The sequence below is a fragment of the Cydia fagiglandana genome, chromosome 9, assembly GCF_963556715.1.
Source record: "Cydia fagiglandana chromosome 9, ilCydFagi1.1, whole genome shotgun sequence".
Lineage (NCBI taxonomy): Eukaryota > Metazoa > Arthropoda > Insecta > Lepidoptera > Tortricidae > Cydia > Cydia fagiglandana.
The window spans coordinates 3,551,896-3,568,530 of NC_085940.1; the positions used below are offsets into that span (position 1 = coordinate 3,551,896).

The 16,635-nt window shown below is 40.0% G+C and overlaps 2 protein-coding genes across 6 annotated transcripts in view; both read right to left on the reverse strand.

The window, feature by feature from the left end:
* LOC134667159 (uncharacterized) overlaps window positions 1-16,635 on the reverse strand; it is a 287,834-nt gene that overhangs the window by 72,301 nt on the left and 198,898 nt on the right. The gene's annotated exons all lie outside the window — the stretch shown is intronic.
* The window catches only part of LOC134667146 (heme peroxidase 2), a 109,540-nt gene that overhangs the window by 3,087 nt on the left and 89,818 nt on the right, over window positions 1-16,635 (reverse strand). For all 5 annotated transcript variants that reach the window (XM_063524443.1, XM_063524441.1, XM_063524440.1 and 2 more), the window contains 14 exons: window positions 16,101-16,226; window positions 15,405-15,557; window positions 11,429-11,604; window positions 10,950-11,091; window positions 9,899-10,170; window positions 9,005-9,178; window positions 8,246-8,422; window positions 7,182-7,385; window positions 6,371-6,613; window positions 5,694-5,878; window positions 4,829-5,097; window positions 4,349-4,498; window positions 3,738-3,884; window positions 3,055-3,211 (listed from right to left, as the gene is read on the reverse strand). In XM_063524443.1, the coding sequence (XP_063380513.1) occupies window positions 3,055-3,211; window positions 3,738-3,884; window positions 4,349-4,498; window positions 4,829-5,097; window positions 5,694-5,878; window positions 6,371-6,613; window positions 7,182-7,385; window positions 8,246-8,422; window positions 9,005-9,178; window positions 9,899-10,170; window positions 10,950-11,091; window positions 11,429-11,604; window positions 15,405-15,557; window positions 16,101-16,226 (2,575 nt within the window). The remainder of the gene's footprint in view (window positions 1-3,054; window positions 3,212-3,737; window positions 3,885-4,348; window positions 4,499-4,828; window positions 5,098-5,693; window positions 5,879-6,370; window positions 6,614-7,181; window positions 7,386-8,245; window positions 8,423-9,004; window positions 9,179-9,898; window positions 10,171-10,949; window positions 11,092-11,428; window positions 11,605-15,404; window positions 15,558-16,100; window positions 16,227-16,635) is intronic.

Sequence of the window (16,635 nt, forward strand, 5' to 3'; positions counted from 1 at the left end):
TTTTTATCGCTATTATCGGTTTTTAATCGTTAATTAGGGTTCCGTACCTCAAAAGGAAAAAAACGGAACCCTTATAGGATCACTCGTGCGTCTGTCTGTCTGTCTGTCTGTCCGTCTGTCACAGCCTATTTTCTCCGAAACTACTGGACCAATTAAGTTGAAATTTGGTACACATATGTAAGTTTGTGACCCAAAGACGGATATGTAACGTAAATAAATGAATTTTAAACATGGGGCCACTTCTGGGGGGTAAATGAGAAAATCAAAAAATAAAGTTTAACAAACTATATCGTGTTACATATCAAATGAAAGAGCTCAATGTGAGAATCTCAAACATATTTTTATTATAATTTTAGAATAAACAGTTTAGAAGTAATTCAAGAAAATAGTCAAAAAATGACCTTTCCCCCCCTTTATCTCCGAAACTACGGGGTCTAAAATTAAAAAAAAAAACATAAAATAGGTCTTTACCTATAGATGACCATACATCGTTATCGCGGGAGCAAATACGATTTGACAATACTGAAAGATTATAAAAAACAGTCAAAAACAGAAATGACATTCGTATAGAGAAACGTTTATACCTACGACCTTAAAATGTATAATTATTTTATTGAATATCAATGCTATCTTACCTCCATACTTGACTTGATTGGTACTTAAAAAGATTACCTATTAGGTACGCAACCTTATCAGTCAATTTAGACATTTGTCAATCTTGACTGATCTTTATTTGTAACAACATAATCAAATAGAAGTTGCCTTTAAAATGCCTCGAAGGAAAATAACATGTGATGAATTTGTGGGGTTGTTTATACAGGATTATCCTGAGCTAGAGGCTCGCGATACAAATCTATTTTGCTCGAAGTGCAATATTAGTTTTTGTAAAACTAAATCTTCCGTGAAACGTCATTTTAACTCTGAAAGACACACTTCTCTCAAAAAAGATTTTAGGTTGGAACTGACAAAATTTCTAGTAAGCTGTAACATACCGTGGTCTCAACTAGAGAACCCTGTATTTAAAAATTTCATTGAAGATTGTGTATCTGGAAAATTTGAAAAAACTGTTCAGGTCCCTTCAGAATGTTTGCTGAGGCAGACTTGCGTGAATGAATTATACGACAAAGAGATGGATATAATTAGAGACGAATTAAAAGACGCGTATATATATGTAAGTGTTGATGAAACCACAGATGCTATAGGTCGTCAAATCGCTAATGTTATAGTAGGTGCTATGCTTGAAGATGATGTTGGAACTCCACACGTGCTGTCAAGCAAATGTTTAAATGAAACGAACAATATCAGTATAACTAATACTGTAAAAAATGCCCTGGATGATTTGTGGGGCCCTGGTCACAATAAGCATGACAAGGTGTTGTTGTTATTGACTGATGGTGTGGGGTATATGTTGAAAGCTGGCAGAAATTTGAAAACACTTTTTCCGAACATTGTCCATGTTACATGTTTAGCCCATGCTCTTAAAAGAGTTGCCGATCAAGTTCGTGTTCTTTTTCCAGAAGTTAACCTATTAATTTCAAATGTAAAGAAAGTATTTCGCAAATCTCCGAAAAGAGTAAAAGCATTAAGAGAAATGTTTAATGGAATTCCTTTGCCTCCAAACCCAACAATTATTCGCTGGGGAACATCGATCGAGGCTACCACTTACTACAACAAGTATTTTGATGAAATAAAAAGCGTTATAGACACATTTCGTAATTCAGACGCACAGTGCATCGTCAAAGCAAAAAAATCTTTACTCAGTGCAAAAGTTCGAAAAGATGTAAATTTCATAGCAAAGTATCTGCAAGTAATACCAGATGCTATAAATAAACTGCAGTGCCAAAATCTATCTCTTAGTGAAAGTTTGACCATAGTACAAAATACATACAAACATATATCCAAATTAATTTTGAATAAAGATGGAAAACAGATTTTAAAAAAGTTCAAAGTGGTTTTGCAGAAAAATGCCGGATATGAAGTTATGAAAAAAATGTGTGAACTGATATCGGAGAAGGAGATAGTACTAGATTCAACGATATATCGTTCTACATTTGATTACTTCCGTCGTTTTAAAAACGCACCCATTACAACAGTAGCAGTCGAAAGATCATTTAGCCAATTAAAATGGATATTTACTGCACGACGCCGCAGATTAAGAGTAGAAAACATAGAGAAAATTTATGTCGTATATTACGAAAATCACTTAAGATCAACAAAAATTAAATAATGTTGTACAAAATAAATCATGAATATTTATTTGATATGTCGATTCCGGGTCATTATTTACTAACAGAGTGTAAAGCAAGATTTATGAACATTATGCAACAAAAACTTCGTGCTATGTATGATGAACTTCTTGGAGGCTTATAATGTGTAGGCAGAAAGGTCTGTTTTTACTAAACGGGCAGTCTGTTTTACCACTTCTTTAATAAATTTATATTTGCTCCCGCGATAACGATGTATGTAGATGACAGGAAAACCTATTAGAAATATGTAATCAAGCGTGAGTCGGACCAATTACTTAGTTTTTGATCCGACCCCTACGGGTTTTTTAAAGGCAATTCACTCGCGTTTCACATAAAAATTTAGTAATGTACGGAACCCTTGGAACGCGAGTCCGACTCGCACTTGGCTGGTTTTTTAAAAAAACTCGAATTCCTCCCATATACCTGTGTCAACGGAGAAAAATGAATAAAATAATACACTAAAGCTGCAAATGTACGAGATACCTACAGAAATATGGAAAGACCACAAGATCCCCGGTGAGTCAGAACAGCTAAATTAATTTTGTATTAAGCAGAAACGTTTGCAAATGATGCCACGATGCCCTAGCTTTAAAATACTATTTGACACACAAGCTAACTTCCTCTACGTCGACTCGAATACCTCTCGTCAGACTACCTTATGCTACCTACATGGAACCAAGTCATTGGGCGTGGGTAGCCTAGTCAACGTAGCAGAAATGCAGAGTTATCGATGGGAATTCGCCGACCGGCACACTTTGACCACGATACAGTACTGAGCTGACATTACCTTGGGTAGATATGCACTTACCCCTTCAGAAGTACAGATGCATGACGTGCAAGGCGAAGGGAAGGCAGAGTCGCCGACAGCCACGTTCCGGCCCGCGATGAGACAGCCCTGCGCCGCACTTTCCCTCCAAGCAGAAAGGTCTACCTTCGGCAGAGACCCGCAAGGCACGCGAGGGTTCCTGCGGAGATAAGACATGATGTAATGCCCCGGCTGTACACATTCGTTGAGACAGGCCGAGAACGAGTGTGTTCAGCCTCGTCTCGTCTCTCCGTTCTCCGATTGGGTCGGAGCGGTGACGAGTCTCTTGGCGAAAGACTCGACGAGTGTGTACATCCCGCATAAGAGTTCTCAGAATCAATAATATTGAGGTTAACTTTGAGTTTTTATTTTTATTTTTGTCTGTTTATTTGTAAGCCGCTTCCGGCGGGGCAACATTGCGTCGAGGGTCCAAGGGATTTGAGTAGAGGCCACTTGTATATATTTGACGCCTCGCTGCATGGTTGCCACCGCTCGAGCGTCCACTTAGCGCCAATAGCACGAACCACGATTGACGGACTGACCAACCTATGACACTGTCCATTTTAAACTTCTCATTGTATGGGGACCAAAATTTTTCAAAAATGAAAAATCCTTTATTTCCTGTGAAATTTCATGAACTTTCCGAATACTTCTCCAACTTTGTGGAAATTTTATAAGAAACTTACAAGAAATTGCTAGGCAGGTCGAAGGCAGCCCTCTGGATGTCGCTGTTCTGGTCGAAGTTCTCGCAGAGAACCTTTGAGAGCGTGACTTTTCGGATCTCCGAGAGCTGCTGTTCGGTGAAGCGGGCCGCGTTGTTGTCGTTCTCGTACCTAAAATGTTACAAGGGTATTGTTAAAGAAAATATGGAATAACAATCTCTTGATCTCCAAAAAAGCTGATCGGATTTTCTCCTTTTCACCCCAATGCAATATCATAATGAAAGACCAGCTATAGCCAATGCCCTTGCAGTCTGATAATTATGAGTCTAAAATTCTTTGTTTACGACCGGGTGAAAAGAGATCGCTTGATTCTTAACAACATGTAACGATATTAATGGGGTGAAAATTTTTTCCACCACGTGGAGTTCTTGAAAAGATTTGAAGATCATAAGAAAGAAGGCCCGTAATCTCCAGTTTTTTTTAACCTTTTGACCGCCAAAGACTTCAACTGACGCGCGCGGCTACAACCCAATATCAATCTTCGTGAATTCTAACAAGGTTTACGATGACGCGCCGCGCACGGCAGGCGTGGCGCGTGGGGTTAAAGATTGATCATCATCAGTCAAGTTACTCACCAGAATCTGTCACACTTTCTCAGTTGCCTGAACTGGATGGCGATGATGCAGGCGAAGGTGGGGCCTACTAAACCTCCTTGTAGGGGCCTCTCGCTCATGCCTCCAGGGAACAGGTCGATGTCATCCACGGTTGGGTATATCCTCTTAAGTCTGTGAAAATAGGAATGTCCAATTTATTTTGTTACGTAAGATTCTAGATAGAGATTTATCTAGCAGGCGTGACTTTTATTGGCTTTTATCGCCAGAGGAAAAGTATAAAAGGAGCAGATTTGGAAAAGAAAATAGTTGGGCATGTCAAATTGATCTAACGGCAAGAGAGTTGCCTCTTAAAGGATAAAATGGTGTTATTGGTTACATTTTAGAGCTCTTAATTTAGAAAAGGACTTATGGTTGGGTTATGGAGCCTTTCTTTTCTGAAGTTTCCGTAAGTGCTTAATTTAGGTCCAAGAAAACAAAAAGGAGGCCAAAATTAATTCTAACCTTGCAATAACTTCATCAGGAATCTCCCTCGACAAGTCCTCAAAGGTAGCTGCTCTCTTCAAGTTGCAAAGCGCTCTGTAGTTGTTATAGCTGGGTATGCCGTGGTCTCTCGCTCTTTGGATGTTCAGGGCCACCAGATCGATACCCGAGAAGGGAATGCGACGGTCCTCGAAGAGATGGTTGGTCACTTCTCCGGTGATGAACTGGTCGAGGGTTTCCATGGGGGTTGAAGCGATACCGCGGATTAGCTCATCGACCATCTCTGCATGCTGTAAGAGTAAGTTATTTTAAATCAATTAATTGAGGATTATTATTTGAACATAGGGCTGTAACGTCGTTGTCTGTAGCCTGAGATATTTTAACGTTGATGGGTCATAAGACTTAGGGTACACACTTGTGTTTTGTATACTTACCCGAAAGTTCAGAATTTATGATCACAAATGCTCAATAATTTTGTTACTGCCTAAAATGCGACTGGACTGGATTTGAGTGAAGGCAGTAACGCCTAGAAATAGGCTTTATATATACTCAACTAGTACATAAGGGACGTCGTTAGACTTTCTTTCTGTTTAAGCTGCTGCTGTAAAAGCTGATGAAAAGCGGAATCTGGCAGGGCCGGGATAACGCTAGGTAGAAGAAGAAGAATCCTGGTACAAAATTTACCCCATAGAGGGTACCCCATTATTTATCCTTTTTCCTTGTGATCAGAATACTTTTGATTACCCACTGAATGATGTATCTCTTATGTAAAATCAGTCTCTTTAACATACTATACTATTTAGGTATACTGTAGCTTAAATATTCACTATTTGGCTAGGAACAGCGTAATTATTGGTTTTGCTGAAGAACTGCCACAGTAACTTACGTTCATGAACATGTCAGTCCTGAAGAAGCCATCACGCAGCAAGATCGGAGGTTCCATGGGCTGGTACGTAGGCGACAGACGAGGCAGATGCGGCCTCAGCAGCGAGTGGCCGAACCTGAACGCCGCCGCGGCGAACTCCGTCACGATAGCGGGGTTGCAGGTGGGGGAGTATTCCTTGTAGTATCCTGAAATTTGAACAATTTTATCAATGTAGTGTTTAACTTTATAGAAGTAACTAGCCTACAATGCGTTACTTTAGGGGTTCTAGTAGGTAATGTCATCCATGAGACCAATAAAATCCTTATCGCTTCTCATTTAAACAGTGCTAGAAAAATTATGCACTGCTGTACAGTGTGTATACGTGTATCTACAATGTAGATTCTACATGCATACATATAATCACGCCTATTTCCCGGAGGGGTAGGCAGAGACCACGGATTTCCACTTGCTACGATAATGACATACCTCTTTCGCTTCCTTTACATTCATAACATATTCCTCATACACGATGGCCGGCTTAGGGTGCTCTTGGTTTGGGTGTACTTACGTGTATCTATAAGGCGAATAGAGGTGACTAATGTTTCATCCTTTGCTTGAGGTTAAACAATAGTACCTACAGTAACGCTCAGAGTATACTCATGTATGTTTTCTATAAATGTTTTGATCGCAATATTTACCAGCAGGCAGCAGCTTCAATCCATAAAGATTGACAGCGTTCCACGACAAAAGCCTCGGCAGGAACTCATTATAAATGATATGCGTGAGTTCCGCAGTGACAATACGTCTGGTGTGCTCGAAGATTAGCTCCGCGTCCCAATGGGGGTTGACGCCCTTCAGGCCTTCGGAGATGCGATTGTGCTCGCGGAGCCACATCGTGTGGATGGCTGTGAGGCCTGGCTGTTCTGATGCTCGACCGTCACCTGTGGAGAGAATCAGTTTATGAATCATTGACTAAACCGGGCTTTTCGAATTCTTTGAGAGCTGGTGCAGAGGGTCTACCGCGAACCATGTTCGACGTGTTGCCTCCCTGTCACACTTAGGTACGTATCAATTTACAAGTGTTGAATTACATAAATTACTGTCGGAGACAGAATTTTTGGTAGATGCGCCATTAAGTTTTTCGATTAACTTGCCTGTCTTAGAGCTTGTGGGTTTACAACCTGAAATAACATGAGATCTGATAACTTTTCAGCAAAATTTTGTAACTTAGCCACTATCCACTATGCGTTACTGGGGAATTGTTTAAGTTCTTCAGTGTTGCTCGTGTTGCTATATGGGCCTATATTAGCAACCAAGCGTATTGTCGTGCTTCGATCCATTTCAAATGCATCAAAGAACAGTATTGTAGTTGTAAGTATGTCTTTGCTGTCAAATCGGTTTTGCTCTAAGATTATCAAAATAATCAACGTTTCATACATACCTCTTTCATACCATTTGTAATATTAGTAGCAACTTGACAGTATTTTCTCTAGTTATATTTAAACTTACCAGCGATGAAGCAGAATCCGCTAGCGGCCTTGCACTCAGGATGGCTGTCGGATCGTGGCAGAAGGTCGCGGGTGAGGAGCGGATGTTGAGTGGCGTTCATTCGGCCGTTGAACCCGCGCAGCTTCCGGACGATACACGGATTCTCGCCGTAGATCACTGAAGCGTCGATGAAGGCTGTGTTTTGGTTGACTTGCTCTCTGGGTCCTAAGGAACACAAATTTTCGTGAGTTAATTTATAAGGGCTCATTTAGACGATGCGAGAACTCGCATGCGTCGGTTGAATTGGACGTAACCAACAATCCGCAGTGTAACTAAAATCGCATGCAAGTTCCCGCGCCTCTAAATCAGCCCTGAGGGTGGTATTCCATCCGTCCAATATCTTGGTCTAGTGTCATTGCGTCTCACTCTCTTGAGCAAAATGTGAGACAAAATACATATTGGACAAAGAAATTGGACAGGTGGAATACCATCCTAAGCAAAGAGCAATTAATAACTGTGAAACGCTTTGACACTTACTGATAACGTTTCGCAGTTAGTGTAATGTTTCGATATTACATATAACTAACGCTATTGTCATGTGCAGCAGATATAGTTGATGCGAGTGTTAGATAGTTCGATGAGTCGCCAAGGTTTAAGCACGCACAGACATATATAGCCATAGGCAAAACGAGCACTGGCAAGAGCTTGTCCAAGTGTTGTTTAGGCTTGCTTCTCTTGAAGAAGATCGATGTGATGTCGAGAGTCCAGGGCAGAGCGAAAAAGTTTTACTCAAGTTTTTTTAACTTTTTGAAAACTAAGTCAGTGATAACTGCGAAGCCCATGGTCCTGGTTTGTGTGATGAACACAGATATTTGTTCCTGAGTCATGGGTGTTTTCTATGTATATATGTAGGCAAGTATGTATTTATCTATATAAGTATGTTTAGGTATATCGTCGCCTAGTACCCACTATACAAGCTATGCTTAGTTTCGGGCTAGGTCGATCCGTGTAAGATGTCCCCAATCATCATCCTCTAAGACATCCGCTGCTGAACATAGGCCTCCCCTCTGTATAAAAAAACTTACCAAGTTGCTGCTGTCCGGGCAAACTCCTCATGAAGGGGAAACACAGCCTCTCTCCTGAGGTCACGTTGACTTCAGGGTAGTAGTGGTCTCCGCGTGGTACAGGGAAGGGGTTGCATTCAGGGTGAACTGTGCGCGGTGAATCGCAGGAGCGGCAGTCGGGGATGGACTCATGGAAACCTGGGGAGTGACGTCAAGTCAAATAAATAGTATTCTGAGTCCAGAAAAGAGAAGAAGAGGAGGAAGAGTTCCAGGCAGAAAGCTAGTAAACAGACATTCATACGAAAATTTGTTTGCGTTTTATGAATCATAAACAGTATAAACACATTATGGTCGACACTGGGAGGAACAAATGGCTAAGGTGGCCAGTTTTGATTTTATGATGATGATCATCGTGTGAAGCGCTGGTGGCCTAGCGGTAAGAGCGTGCGACTTTCAATCCGGAGGTCGCGGGTCCAAACCCCGGCTCGTACCAATGAGTTTTTCGGAACTTATGTACGAAATATCATTTGATATTTATCAGTTGCTTTTCGGTGAAGGAAAACATCGTGAGGAAACCGGACTAATCCCAATAAGACCTAGTTTCCCCTCTGAGTTGGAAGGTCAGATGCCAGTCGTTTTCGTAAGAACCAGTGCCTACGTCAATTCTTGGGATTAGTTGTCAAGCTGACGCCAGGCGTGGAAAAATGCCGGGATAACGCGAGTAAAAAGAAAAAAATAGATGATGATCATCGTGTGATCATCTTAGAACCCGTTTCTTACCTTTGTGAATAGGGGTCATAGTCAGCTCATGATCAACGAACTGAGCGAACTGCATCACCATAAGAGTGTATCGAGTGTGCAAGTTGGAGATGTCAGGGTGGATCACAGTGGAGACGATACGTGGTGACGCCAGCGGAGTACCGGTCACTGAGTTGATGCGGGGACGGCTGACACCTGAAAAAAAATGCATTGATGAAATGACGCCCATTGAAGTTTTTGAGAAACAAAACTGTTTTTTTCTGTGTTACAGTAGGCCAAAGATATGGCGTCATCGCTCGAAAAGATGGCACCATACCTTTGGCGTATCCTCGAGTAGGTGGCGATACTTTTTGACATTTAACAAATTTAACTCATATCAGTGAAAAAATAAGGATCAAAGTCAAATGGCGTTATAAAAGTTAGTCATTTGTGCAGTAAATAGGACATGATGTCACGATCCTCAGCATTGAGGGAACGACTGATGATGATGATGATGAAATAAGTGCCAAGCTCCCCATTTCCAAGACACAATGAACCCAGCTATCGGGATCTTGGCGATGAGGGTGTTAAATTTTGACAACGATTTTGCAATCCTAGTAATACAACTTGAAGTAATGTTGCTCTTTTTATTCAAGTAGATACTACGCCCATGACGTATATCTCAGGAGTGGCCTTACGGGCAATAAGAATGGGGCATGAATGGAGCTAGTACAGCGGTGTGACACCGCTACAACGCGATTGGATGATGAGTTCACATCACGCGCGCGATTTGTCGCAACTAGTTGCGTTAGGCTGCACGATTGGCTCGATTTCGTGAGTGACACCGCTGAGCTAGTACCATTTTTAGAGCCCGCAAGGCGCATTCCATGGGAGCTTCAATCTAGATTTCCCCGTTTTAGCTACCAATACACTTACCATCTTCATAAACTGGAGGCAACAATCTCGCGAACGTGGTCAAACTCTTTCCCAAATTCGGGTTCCTGAGATTATTGCAGTGTCCAGTATACGTCCTGAATGGGCTATCCGGGTTGCACTGGCCGTTTTCATCACATTCGGGTTCAATGACCGGGCCGAGCTGGTCCTGTCCGAGGATGCCGCTCACGTCCACGGATTGGAGGGCGTCAGCGAAGTCGGTGGAGGTTGGGAAGCCGAGGGAGTCGTCGAAAACTTGACGCTTTCGGCGGTGACTGGAAAGAATTATAAATAAAGCGTTTATTCTCAAGCTTACTTACAACTAAATACATGCATTCTTAAATTGTTTATACGACAACGGTTTCACTCACTTGAATTTCACACAATCAGGGCGCGATCAGTTGCAGCGAGTTGCAGTCGCCGCTAGCATTCGAGCCTGAGGAAGGACCCCCGACGGGCCCGAAACATGTCGCCAATAGCGACTAAAAATTCAAGTGAGTGAAACCGCTGTCGTATAAACAATTTAAAATATGTCTCACGAAAGTTTAATATCGATTACATGCATTCTTCTGCCAAACCACAGAGCGGTTTGTTGGCAGACGAGGCTCCTATACGTTTATGTAAGTATTAGGTAGTTTATATGTAACTTAAACTTATCTACTTAACCCTTTACCGCATGCGTAGCCCTATATGTTGTATGGTTAGGTTAGGTGAGTCTTAAAAATTCTCATGTTTTGCCATGCAGTTTCATTCCATTTCTGAGTCATATAATTTTTTAAACCCCGTGTCTCAAGGATACAAAATTGCCAGCCAAAAACTGACCTTGAAGCTTTAAATATAGGTTCTATAATTTTAATTGCGAACGCGTTATCGCGACCGTTGCACTAAAAGGGTTTAATATACCTATCAGATTTTTAAAAGACTTAGGTTTTCGGTGTAGCTGTATGTCTGTTCTGTAGCTGTAGCAAAGACACTTTGCTAGTTTTGTAGCAATGCCTGCAAGATCCGTAACCACTTTTTAGAAACGATATTAACAAATCAATCAGTAACTTACCCAGGTCCGTTGATGGAGTTAAGCAGTTCGTTGGTCGCAAACTCGAAGAACAGTGAAGTGTTGGCCAGCTTCAGAGCATATTTGTTGGCTTTGGAGAACGAGGCAGCGGTACCGACGGGAGAGTGGGGGTCAGCTCCACCACCTAAGAAATAAGCAAAACATTAATTATATCTCCAGCCCCTTAAGTATTTTTTTTGCGCGTTTGACGTTTAATTCTCGAACACAACGGCTGCTCGACCCTGAAGCGTCAAATTTAGTGATACTTATTGTAGCAGCATCGTCAGTATCGTTACTTGATTTAAGAGTGTGTCTTAGAAAATCTACATTACCTACTTGGGTAGGGTTTGCCATCCGGATCCAAAATTATATAAGATATGAAATTATCCGGATCTGGATGCGGATCCGCGGATCTTCGCATACATTTCAGATCCGTCGTGCAAACCCCCATATTTGCATTAGTAATCTTCATAGATACTCACGTGCTTCCCATAGCATGTACTCTAGTTTCTTCCTATCAGCCATCTCCTGCTTGGCCTTCTCCAGGGCAGCAGCTAGCATGTCCTGAGATAGTCGCTCGGCGGCTTTAGCTCCGCTTTCGTCGCGCCACGCTTCGAGTTCCATGCGGCCGTGCTGCGAGCAGTCTTGGGCTGCGTTTCTGGAAAATACAAGGTTAACTAATACTGTTTTCCGTGTAGTATATATGAAAATGGCGCTTTAAAAAACATGGCTCATTGGTATGGGTTATTGTAAGGATGTGACTGGATACTATATGAGTCAGCACTTGATATCGCCACGTACGGCTACTATAACACGTTTTAGAGGTCATGTGCAAGAATTCCGTCAAAAAATCTAGTTGTTTTGTTTATTTAACATGTATTCTATAGTCTGTACTCTGCATCCTTAAATAGGTATTTAAATAAAAGTAAACAAACAATTTGCACATTTTCGGGTAGTTATAACATTCATTGGTTAACCAACCAAATACAAAACCACCTGAATTTGTCACTGAACGACCTGACTTTAACCTACATTATCTGATCATGTAATGTTTTCGTCTGCCCTCAACTGGCTTAAGGAGCCATTTTAGGGTAGATTTTGTTTACTTTTATTTAAATACCTAAATATACAGAGTTTAATTGGTGAAACCATCAATAGCCCTGACAAGGTGTATCGATGAGGGTTCAAGTCTTAGCCGAATTGAATATTTTTTTTCCATAGATAAAGATAAAAGATAAGATAAAAAATAGTTTATTCAAGTAGGCATATTACAATGCGCTTATGAACGTCAAATAAACCTTTACCGGCTCCAACCGTACACCTCTGCCCCGAGAAGATTTAAATCCCCCCTCAATTGGAGGAGGGTATCCCAATATGGGACCGGCAACAAACTCGGCGGGACACATCTTTTCAAAACATTATTACATCTTATAATTAACATGCATTACGAGTAATTAATACAATTTAAATTACTATAGAATTCATGCAATTATACTCAGTGAGTACATAACTTTATAGAATTTGATATAAAAAATAAACATATATGCACATGAAATCACAAATACGTAGCTCTTTCAGAAAACAAATCAAATCTTACAAAAGGAAAAGAAAATAAAATCAATAAAAGAAATGAGAATACATATTATATGAATCTAACTGATTGTTATGAGATGCTTTCATACAATTTGATGTGCTTTCTTACCTGAGCTGAGTCACCTTTAACTCTACACATAATACAATGTTTTTAATTGCTACTTGTCGTTATTACAGTTTCTGGTTTGGACCATGCATGTTTGTCTGTCAAGTAGTCCTCGACTCTGTAATAAGCCTTCAACATCAATGACTTTTTTAAGTAATTCTTAAGAGCTGGAAAGGGTAATCTTAAAGCATCCTCAGGTAACTTGTTATAAAAATGAATGCATTGCCCAACGAATGACTTCTGTACTTTACGAACACGAAACTTTCTGATAGCAAGCTTATTTTTATTTCTAGTATTATAGTTATGGACATCAGAATTCTTAGTGAAGGAGTCTAGATTCTTAACAACATAAATAATACTATCATATATGTATTGGGAAGCTACAGTTAAAATATTAATTTCTTTAAAAAGTTCTCTTAATGATTCACGCACCCTTAAATTATATATAGAACGAATGGCTCTCTTTTGTAAGACAAATATAGTCTGTATGTCAGCTGCTTTGCCCCAAACCAGAATACCATATGACATTACACTATGAAAATAACTATAATAAACAAGGCGAGCTGTCTCAACATTAGTCAATTGTCTAATTCTCCTCACAGCGTAAGCGGCCGAACTTAATTTGTTTGCTAGTGTTCTTATATGAGGACTCCATTGTAGATTTTTGTCCAATGTTAAACCAAGAAACAGTGCTTTATCTACCATCTCTAAACATTCATTATTCAAAAGTATCTTAGTATCGACTGGTTTAACATTCGGCAAAGAAAATCGAATGCATTTAGTTTTCTTAGCATTAAGAAGCAAATTGTTCATAGTAAACCAGTTTAGTACATTAACGAGTGTGCTGTTAATTACACTGTAATCGGTAGATTTACGATCAACCTTAAAAAGTAATGATGTGTCATCAGCAAAAAGAACAATTTCACAAAGATTTTCTACTACACATGGCAAATCATTTATATAAACCAAAAACAGGAATGGACCCAAAATAGAACCTTGTGGCACTCCTAATTGGACTACAGTACCGCTAGACCGGGTTTTGTTTACAACAACTGTTTGTGTTCTGTTGCTAAGGTAAGAAGACATAAAGTTTAGGGCATTTACTGACAGACCATAGTGTTCTAATTTCAAAATGAGCGTTCCATGATCCACACAATCAAATGCTTTAGAAAGATCACAAAATATGCCAATTGCATCACAAGAATTTTCCCAAATATCATAAATATGTTTAATAAGTACCGAAGCAGCATCGGTCGTGGAACGGCCCTTTGTGAAACCAAACTGATTGCTTGTGAGTAAAGTATGTCTGTTGAAGTGACCCAGTAGATCATTTAACATTAACTTTTCAAAAACTTTAACTAGTACAGGAAGTATTGATATTGGACGGTAATTAGCCATATCACTCGAATCACCCGATTTAAAAAGAGGTATGACTTTGCTATATTTCATAAGATCTGGAAAGACTCCTTGTGAAATTGAAATATTATAAATTACGGCTAAGTAAGGCGCTATTACGTCCAAGACATGACTAATGACTCTAACGGATGTTCCCCATAAGTCTTCCGTTTTCTTTAAATTGAGTGACTTGAATGTTTTAACAATAATTGCTGAATCTACTAGACTAAACTCAAAGTTAATATTACATTTCTTAACATTAGCACAAAGTAAGGAATGAGCTCGAGACGAAGATGAATGTAGACATTTCGTGGTATTAATAGCTATTTTAGAAAAATAATCTTCGAATGCCGAGGCAACATCGTTGTTTGACATGGTCTGTTGTTTATCCGAGACAATGTTGACTTGACAATCGCGTGATTTACATTTACCAGCTTCCTTATTTATAATATTCCATGTTGTCTTCACTTTGTTGTCCGACACTTTCAGTTTAGAACTTGTATAGTTTGCTTTGGCTGTTAAACACACTCTCTTGAAGATTTTTGAGTAGTTCCTCACATAGTCCAGGAAATCTGTATTTTTGTTCAGCTCTCTCTCACTATAAAGTTCATAAAGCCTTTTTCTACTTTTATAAATGCCTGCAGTAGCCCATTCACTAAACTTTGTTCTAGTTTTTGACCCACTAATAGTTTTCATACTGAAATTTTGATTAAAATGATAAAGAATTACGTTAAAAACATCTTCATACAAATTATTACAGTTGTAATGTGAAAATGGTAACCTACAAAGACTTTTTTGAATTTCATTTTTGAATAATTCCAAGCGACTACTAGTAATGGGTCTATATGTTATTGTTTGTGGAGTATCACGAATATCGCTTAAGAAAACAGCCCTTTGACCGCTATGATCAGAATAAAAACAGTTAAATATTTGCTTATCTATACATTCACAATTACAAAATATATTATCATATATTCGAAAAAAAAAAAAGCGCTGGTGGCCTAGCGGTAAGAGCGTGCGACTTGCAATCTGGAGGTCGCGGGTTCAAACCCCGGCTCGTACCAATGAGTTTTTCGGAACTTATGTACGAAATATCATTTGATATTTACCAGTCGCTTTTCGGTGAAGGAAAACATCGTGAGGAAACCGGACTAATCCCAATAAGGCCTAGTTTACCCTCTGGGTTGGAAGGTCAGATGGCAGTCGCTTTCGTAAAAACTGGTGCCTACGTCAAATCATGGGATTAGTTGTCAAGCGGACCCCAGGCTCCCATGAGCCGTGGCAGAATGCCGGGATAACGCGAGGAAGAAGAAGATATTCGAAAAACTACGAAATATATTGCATGCAAATCTAGCTGTACTTACAGGAAAGGATCCTTTTTGACGAACGCCTTGGGTTGTATTTCGCTCAAGGAATCATCGACGGAACATAGCAGTCCAGACAGAGATACTTTTCTGATGGCTGCCAATTGCTCCGGCAGCAGCGAAGAGGGAGGGATGTCGTTTTCATACCAAAATCTGGAAAACACCACAATAATGATAGAGTTAGACGAAAAAAAGTCTGCAGCGGTTTTGATTGCCCACGTGGTGCAAGTGTTAATATTTATACGTCATCATTTCATAGACGTTTGACGTTTAAAATAATACTTGCACTGCGGGGGCTATCAAAAACGCTGCAGACTTTTCGTGGTCTAACTCTAAGTACTCAACAATAACCTACTTATGTTTTTGCTACAAACTTTAGGTATTTATATACCGACTGTAACTTTTCGGAGCTGTATTTTATTTATGGTCGTGCTTATTTTAACCACCAGAAACTACTTTTCCGGTTCTATTATCATCATTCTTGTACCGTCGAGTTTATAAATATGTATACAATTACCTTAATCCATTGCAATAAGGTGAAAAAATGTATACATATTTATGAATTCGACTGTATCCTTTTAACAGTTCAGTTTCCATAATAGCCGTAGAAACTGGCTCGTGGCTCCAATCTCAATCGAGGCAAATGTTGTAAATGATGAATACCCTTGTCTAAAATTCAAAGATGCCGATCCTTACCTGTCGCTCTTCTTAAGGTTAGCGAATTGGAGTGCCAGAACACAGGCCATAGTGGATCCGATGACTGCCCCGGACGCTGCTTTTTCCAAGGAACCACCGATCATCAGCTCCACATCTTCTGGGTTTCTGTTAACCAAAAAAATAAGACAAGCTTTGAATGAAACGTTGACGAGTAGACTAGATAACACTATAGGTATAATTACTTCAGAAACTTTAATCTTGGTTTAAAATTGGATTATTCTGAATCTTTGTGATAGAAAGACTTACAACTAGCTGTAAGCATAACTCGTTATCAATGTTAACATAAGGAGTGGGAGTTGCATCTATTAATATTAAGAAGAGAGCTGGTGGCCTAGCGGTGAGAGCGTGCGACTTGCAATCTGGAGGTCGCGGGTTCAATTTGAACCCCCGCTCGTACCAATGAGTTTTTCGGAACTTATGTATGAAATATCATTTGATATTTACCAGTCGCTTTTCGGTGAAGGAAAACATCGTGAGGAAACCGGACTAATCCCAATAAGGCCTAGTTTACCCT